The 7,916-nt window shown below is 37.8% G+C and overlaps 1 protein-coding gene across 1 annotated transcript; it reads right to left on the bottom strand.

The window, feature by feature from the left end:
* Positions 1 to 1,541: 1,541 nt before the first annotated feature.
* On the bottom strand, positions 1,542 to 6,746 carry LOC146980869 (uncharacterized). The gene is made up of 4 exons (XM_085788036.1): positions 6,086 to 6,746; positions 5,965 to 5,985; positions 4,382 to 5,569; positions 1,542 to 4,074 (listed from the first exon to the last, which is right to left on the bottom strand). Exons 1-4 carry the CDS (start codon positions 6,744 to 6,746, stop codon positions 1,550 to 1,552), a joined length of 4,395 nt encoding a protein of 1,464 aa, XP_085644162.1. The 3' UTR covers positions 1,542 to 1,549.
* Between the last annotated feature and the right edge of the window lie 1,170 nt (positions 6,747 to 7,916).

Here is a 7,916-nt window from a genome sequence, read left to right as displayed (position 1 = left end):
GAGAGAGTATGATAGTAAGTGTGTGTAACTATAGTAGTAAGTGTGTGTGACTATAGTAGTGTATGTGAGAGAGTATGATAGTAAGTGTGTGTGACTATAGTAGTGTATGTGAGAGAGTATGCTAGTAAGTGTGTGTGTGTGTGTAACTATAGTAGTAAGTGTGTGTGACTATACTAGTGTATGTGAGAGAGTATGATAGTATGTGTGCGTGACTATACTAGTGTTTGTAAGAGAGTATGATGCAACATGTGAGAGCAAATATGAATTATTTCCTAAACGGCCTCTCATACTGAACAATGAGGACAGAGACAGAATGACAGGAACCAGCTTTACCAATTTAACTAGTTTAACTTTATTACATATAAAAGTTCAGATTACATGTTATATGTCATCATGATTTTGCTCAGAGAGAGTAATCACAGCATTCAACATTTGCTGAATAATACTTTAGAATAAAAACTTTTAAACCAGGGGAAAAGTTCTTCAAAATTCAACACTAACTGAATTTTAAAATGGAAATTACTCATATTGTGCTCTTGTAAGATAACAAGTACTTTAAACTCTTTATCAAATTATTTTGTTTCCAGTACATTAAACAAAACATTTACTGTTTTCAAACAGAAAAATTGACATCAACTATGACTCAGTCAAAGAAAAACAAACAAAATGCATGGAGTGCTGCTTGGGTGTAGAAAAAGGTGAAAAAGGAAAAAGGTTTAGGGATCCAAGTAGAACTTATTGAGGCACTCATGAGGGTAATGATTAAAACACCTTCATTCTTGGCTAGTCTAATAAAAACATGCCAACGCATTTCAGCCAAAAAGGCCTCAGTTCATGGTGAAATAGGTAATCAAAGACAGCTACTCAGTGTGAACAGGTAGGTGGTCACATGATCAGCTTGACCTATCAATGACAGAAAAAAGGTAAAAGACTCTGTTCAACAGAAGGGAAATCTACACCACACAATTTAACATCATTAATTCAACAAGTAATAATATATAAATCCCTTTGTGGAGATAATGAAAGATCAAAATAATTATTTAACATTACCATAAGGGGAATCAACAAATGCACCAATAGGCCTAAATAGTTTCAACAGCCAGTTTTTTTTAAGAATAAAAAAATGATTTGAATTTGAAAAATACTGACAGAAAAATATCCTTTGCAGAAAACCCATGCTTTGAAAATGATTCAAATTAAAATGTATTTATACTGTATAGCACCATATAATGCAGAAGCAGTTCAGAGTACATTACATAAAGATAGGACAACATATTAAAAAGTAAACAGTAAACAGCAATAGCAATAGCAAATTATCATTGAAAGGCAATAAAAACAAAATAGCTGGCAAAAGAAAGTTGCCCTTGTACCAGCAGAGTGTTTGTATTTGTAAAGGTAAAGGTACTTTATTAGTCACATATACAGCTAGTACAGTGAAATTCTTTCTCTGCATTTAACCCATCCCTGAGGAGCAGTGGGCAGCCGCGGTGCATTCATCTGGTCTAACTTGATGTTATCTCAGTTTCTCTCTGCACTTTGGATCTTTTCCTCATGAAATCTGACAGGGGTGCTCCTCTGGGCTCAGAAGTTTCTCTTTCAGATCAACAACTTCCTTTTCATGTTTTTTCTCCAGTTCCTCTAGGTCTTGCCTGTCACTGTCTTTATCTTGGATCGCAATTTTCTCTTTCAACTCTTTCATCTCTTCATCATGTTTCCTCTGCAGCTCATCCATTTTATCTTTCTCATTTTTTTTATTTTTTTTCAAAAGTTCCTGTTTCAATTCATTGAGTTTTTTCTCATGTTCTTTCTGTAGTTCATTCAGTTCTTCTTTCTGCTTTTGTCGCTGTTGGCTAAAAAACTTCAGTTTCCACTCGTTAATTTCTTGCTCCTGTTTGATAGACAGCTCAGCCTTATTCATCCTCTGATCTTCTTTACTTTGGTTCACAAGTTCTTTGTCCAATGATTTCTTTTCCTCTTTGTGTCTTTTCCTGAACTCATCCAGTTTTTCTTTCTCTTTTCTTTTGTTTTTACTTGAATGTTCTTTTAGAAGATCATCCACCTCTTTTTTCTGTGTATTTTGCATCCCCTTGATTTTCTTCCTGTTGTCTTTCTTTTGGGTCAGAAGTATCAGAATCAACTCAGCCATCTCTTGTTTATGTTTGCCCTGCACTTCATCCATACATCGTTTTAGAGATTTTTCTTTGTGTTCTGAGAGATTCTGCAGGTTTTTATATTCTCTTTGTTTTTCCTCTATTTCTTTCATGTGTTTGTCTATCAGAGCAGCAAAGTCCTCCTCCTTTTTCTCTCTGAACTCATTGAATTCTTCAGCTTGTTTTCTGGCCTCCTCCTCGTACTTCTTCTTCATCTTCTCGGTTTCTATCTTATACTTTTCCTCTAATTCTTTACGCTCCTTCTTTTCCTGTTCTCTTCTCATTTGTTCCTCTTCTTTTCTTTTCTTTTCAGATTTTTCTCTCTCTTGTTCATATTCTTCTTGCAGTTTTCTGAGTCTTGTTTGTTCTTCCTGTCGTCTCTGTTCATCTTCTTGTTTTCGTTTTTCCCATGACTCTTTTCGTTCCTTCTCCCAGGCCTCCTGTTGTTTTTTCATCTCCTCTTTGTTTTCCTTGAGCTTTTTGTCAATGGTTTCCTTTGATTCTGATTCTGATCTAATTTCATCCTCCAGGTCTTTTATTTTTTGTTCCCACTTTTGTCGTTGAATTTCTTCCTGTTCTTTCTTCTTCCTGTCTTCTTCCTCTTTCACTTCCTGTACTTCCTGTTTTCGTTTTTCCCACCACTCTTTTCGTTCCTTCTCCCAGGCCTCCTGTTGTTTTCTCATCTCCTCTTTACTCTCCTTCAGTTTTTTGTCAGTGATCTCTTTCGATTCTGATTCCGATCTTATTTTGTCTTCCAGGTCTTTTAATTTTTGTTCCCACTTTTGTCGTTGAACTTCTTCCTGTTCTTTCTTCTTCCTGTCTTCTTCCTCTTTCACTTCCTGTACTTCCTGTTTTCGTTTTTCCCACCACTCTTTTCGTTCCTCCTCCCAGGTCTCCTGTTGTTTTTTCATCTCCTCTTTACTCTCCTTCAGCTTTTTGTCAGTGATCTCTTTCAATTCTGATTCTGATCTTATTCCATCCTCCAGATCTTTTATTTTTTGTTCCCACTCTTGTCGTTGAGTTACTTCCTGTTCCTTCTTCTTGCTGTCTTCTTTTTCTCTCTCTTCCTGTTCTCTCGTCTTCTTTTCATGTTCCTTCTTTATCATTTCCTCCATTTCCTTGAGTTGCTTTTCTCTCAGTTTTCTCTCACATTCAATTTCAGCTCTCTGTTCATCCAGTCTTCCTCTCATGGCTTCTTTTTCTTCCTCATGTTTTCTTTCCAGTTCCTCCTTCTCTCTCTTCATCTCCTCTTCCTTCTGCTTCAGGATATTCTCCATTTTTTTCTGTATCGCTGCTTCAGCCTCTTGCAGCATCTCATTAGTGAAGCAGCTGCCTCCGTTTTCCTTCACCATGGTGTCGATCTTCTTTATCAACTCATTGACTTGTAGTGTAGGATTTTGTTTATCACGGTTATTAAACACATGGTATCTTTCTCCACAGTCAGAGATCAACTTCTTAAAGGAATCATCACATGTGTTGATGTACTCTTCAACGGTCTGGTTCTCATATTCCAGTGTATCTCCTCCAGTTAACAGAATGATGGTGAACTTCTCTGAATCCTTACCAAAGACTTCCTTGATGAGTTTCAGTGTCTCCTTCTCCTCTGCTGTGAATCTTCCGATCTGTAACACCATCAGGAAGACATGTGGACCTGGAGCCAGAAGACTGATACATTTCACCATCTCATCATTAACCTGTTCATGGGACAATGTTGTGTCAAACAGACCAGGAGTGTCGACCACAACAACAGGACGACAGTCCACTTCACCCTGAGCTTTCTGACAAAACCTGGTGACTGATGTTTGATTTGCTTTGGCTTCAAACTCTTTTGTTCCCAGTATGGTGTTTCCTGAAGAGCTCTTTCCACTTCCAGTCTTCCCTATCAGCACAATCCTGAGACAGTCTGAGTTCTTGTCATCATCACCTGTGAAAAATGAAGACTTGGAGTTCATTTAAGTGCAGACAGTTTTACCACTCTTTAGACGGCAAAATACATTATACAAGTTTTGCAATGTAATTAAAAAAAGGAACATTTCTTTATATTACAGACTCATAAAGACTTCAGTTAATAATTTTTAATTACTACATGTCCTCATTTTTGCTTTTTTGAAAATTGAAAACTTAATGTCTAAAAATGGTTGAAAAAAATAATTAAAAATAAAAATGGTCCAAAATGGTTCAAGTTCTCATAATATGCCTATTTAAATACCCAATAATTGTTCAATACTTACAACTCACTGTGCCCTGTGTTCTCCACTCCTTCAGTTCAGTCTGCAGTCGGATCATTTTTTTTATTTGCACACGTGCAAACATCTCAGTTGTGTAGCAGGATGGTTTGTCGAGTCTCATCTTGTCCACAGTGTCCAACAGCTCAGGGATCTGCTGTTTGTCCTTGATGTTGACAACAACAGATCTTCCTCCACAGCTCTGACAGAGCTCCTGGATGTCTCTGTTTTCTCTAACAAAGTTAACAACAGCTCGAGCTGTAGGATCTGACTCCACAGTGAACATGATCATGGTCCAGTCATTGACTCTACAGCTGAATGTGTTCTGGATGGTCTCTAACTCTCCTTTGTCTTCATCAGTGAGGGGATCCACAGGTAGGACCAGGATGAAGCCATGGACGCCCTCAGGATCACAGAGGGAGATACACCTGAATGATTCCTCCATCACTTTCTCCTGAGGTTTTCCATACAAGGCAGGAAGCTCCACCAGGGAAACCTGACGTCCACACACCTCTCCCTGATGTTTAACACACTCTGATGAGTTGGAGACTGGATGAAGCTCTGTCTGACCTAAAATGGCCTCAGCTGCTGAAGTCTTCCCTGCTCCTCTCCTCCCACACAGAACCAGGTTTAGAGCTGGTTTCATGGGTTCAGACTTTGTTCTTCTGGTCTCTTTAGTGAAGGTGAGGAAGGTTCTTCTGTTTGACTGCACAGTGTTCTCAATCTTCTCCATCAGCTGATTATGGTCATTTTCAAACATGTTGTATTGTCTTTGTCCACAGTCTTGAAGCAGTTGATGAACAGTGGGTTGTGATCTACTCATCTTCTCTGTTAAGGCGACCATCAAGTGTTTCAAAGCATCTTGACCAAACAAACTCAGGATGAAGTTCAGAGTTTTTCTGTTCTCCTCAGTGAACTCAGAAGGCTTCACCAACAGCAGCAGAACATTTGGTCCAGGTGAACAAAGAGTCACACAGTTCTTCACTTCTTCTCTCACTGCTCCCACAGACAGACTAAACATGTCTGGAGTTTTCACCACTGTGACTGATTTTCCTCCCCACTCTCCTTTGGTAGCCTCACATGGCTTTTGTGGGTTGAATTTTAAAAAATCTAAATGTTTGGTGCCAGTGATAGATCCGAAGAGTGTTTTCTTTTTGTCCTTGATTTTACCAATCATCATGATCCTCAGTTCATCTGCAATGAAAGTCCATGAAATAAAACATTAGGTTGCAGAGTAAAATAAACACATTGTTCACATCTTAATTCATCACATTAACTGTAACCCACCATACTTACACAACAACAAGGAGGGATTTACAGAACGCCTCTTATTGTATCAAAACTGAAATACCTTCTAATTTTATCCAACATAAAAATGTTATGTGACAGTCTCCCAAATTAGCATTTTCTTTTCTTTAAAAAAAAAATGTTTTTCAGTCAGTTCATTATGGGTCTTTTTCAGTCAGTTACCTTATCATTAACCCCAAATTAATATACTGTAGATCTCAGTGTTGTGTTATTATTAATTATCACTGTATTTATCTGGATAGTAATGACATGTTAATACTTACATGGTTGGGTCCTTGAACATTCACTGGGAGTTTTCACCTCTGTCAAAGACACAGTAATGTCAAGTACAACAGAGTGATTCTGTATTCAGTGATTGATAAAACAAAGTTGTAATTTGCTGAGTGATTGTCCTGCACTTACCAACACTCTCTGTAGGAGCCACAGTTACTTCCTCTTTTTTCAGGTTTTCCTTATCACATGTTAAACCTGGTGCTGCTTCCTTAAAATCCCAGCTCACATCTCTATTGTTTTTCTTTACAATTTGACCCATTCTTGTGAACAGCTTTGGAAGTTCAAGGTTCCGGTTTAAGTATCTGTCTCTACAGATTTTGGTCATCTCTTTTAATGGTGGATGGTTCATGTAGTTTTCACCTGAACTCTTCTCTCTGGGTGTTGATCCAATTACCAGTGAATGATCAAATGATTGATCACTAAAGCGTTGAAGAACTCTACAGAGCCTCAGTCCTTGTTCCCCAGTGAAGTCTTCAGGCTGTAGAACCAGCAGGAACACATGAGGTCCAGGATCAGAGAGACTCACACAGTCCTTTATAAACTCTGTCAGTTTGTCTTCAGAGATGTTTGGATGCAGCAGATCTGGAGTGTTGATGACGACTATTTGTTTCTCCTTCCACAGTCCACTCTCTCTCTGACAACAGTCTGGTTCTTCTTCAGTGTTGAACTTGGTCTCTCTCAGTATGAAGTTTCCCACTGAACTCCTCTCAGACCAGCTGTTCCCCAGCAGAACAACCCTCAGCTCAGACACTGGAAAGGAAATGAGTAAATTTAGCTTGATGGAATTCATTATGTCTGACCATCTTAAATAGCTCAGTTTTCTCATCTATCAGACAAAAGAGACTGATTTCTGAGACTAAGATTTGGCAGGTTGAACTGGAGTACCATCCTGAAGGAGCGAACTGACAGCAGTAGGTGTGGTCAACCTGTCAAATTTGCTGGGGCCATCCGTCAAAACATTTTGTCTGATAGATGAAAACCTCGCAATTAGTAAATTCATTCAAGGAAAACTGAGGGTTCTTGAGGTATTTAAATGTATGTACAGTGTATACTTATTATACACATATTATTATTATGCAATCAACAGAGTTGAGCCCCAGTTGTAAAAATATTCAACATCAAGTCTCCATGTAGACCTCAGCACTGAGTCAGTATTTGTACAAAGACCTTTTCTGGGATAAAACTATTAACATCAATTCATTTTGCTCTGATATTCTTATTGGTACATTAAACCAAAATAAAATGGATTTTGATAGCTCATAGCTTTTGCTATTGTTTACATTAATCCAGATGCAAATTGAAGAAATTCAGGACTACAATTTTTGTATATTTTTGGACATTTTTAATGGCTTTTTTTTTTTTTTAGATAGGACAGTGTAAAGAGATATGAAAGCAGGAAGAGAGACTGGTTGAATGACGTGGTAGATATGTCTAGGTTGGGAATCAATCCAGCGATCAGCGGTTTAGGCAAATGCCAACATGGGACGTGCACTCTAACCACTCAACCACCGATCATCCCCAACATGTCTAATTTTGTTGTGTAATCTTAAATCAGATTTATCTTGAATATTTAATTATTTAACAATTCTGAACAGTGTCCTCTTGCTGTCCAGTAATAATGGAAATACACCATCAATGGTGCACTATATTACACAACACTGTCTAAATGTATATTGTATTTGATGAGGTTTCCTCCTCCCAGGAAACGGTATCAGAAATGGGAGCAATTGACCAGTGGCTTTGATGATACAGGGGGGAGCCATAATGTTATTTAATCATTCTCTCTTTTGTTGATTTGTTATTATGAAAATTCAAAAGTTGAAGTTATGGACAGCCTGAGGCAGAAATAAAGGTTATGTTTGACTGAATAGGTATTTGATTTGATTTGATTTTTATTTGTCTCAAACAAGCACATCAAAAGACAAAACAATCTATGTAACAAGAAACAAAACAATACTGT

The sequence above is a fragment of the Trachurus japonicus genome, chromosome 9, assembly GCF_045865225.1.
Source record: "Trachurus japonicus isolate A0001 chromosome 9, Traja_1.0".
Lineage (NCBI taxonomy): Eukaryota > Metazoa > Chordata > Actinopteri > Carangiformes > Carangidae > Trachurus > Trachurus japonicus.
Note: the sequence above shows the minus strand (reverse complement) of the source record. Positions and strands in the feature narration are given on the sequence as shown.

Coding starts and splice junctions, on each gene's coding strand:
- LOC146980869 (XM_085788036.1), bottom strand. CDS start 6,746: ATGAATTCCATCAAGCTAAATTTACTCATTTCCTTTCCAGTGTCTGAG. Junction 5,570..5,964: donor GGTGAAAACTCCCAGTGAAT/GTTCAAGGACCC, acceptor CTTTCATTGCAG/ATGAACTGAGGATCATGATG. Junction 4,075..4,381: donor AACACAGGGCACAGTGAGTT/GTAAGTATTGAA, acceptor CATTTTTCACAG/GTGATGATGACAAGAACTCA.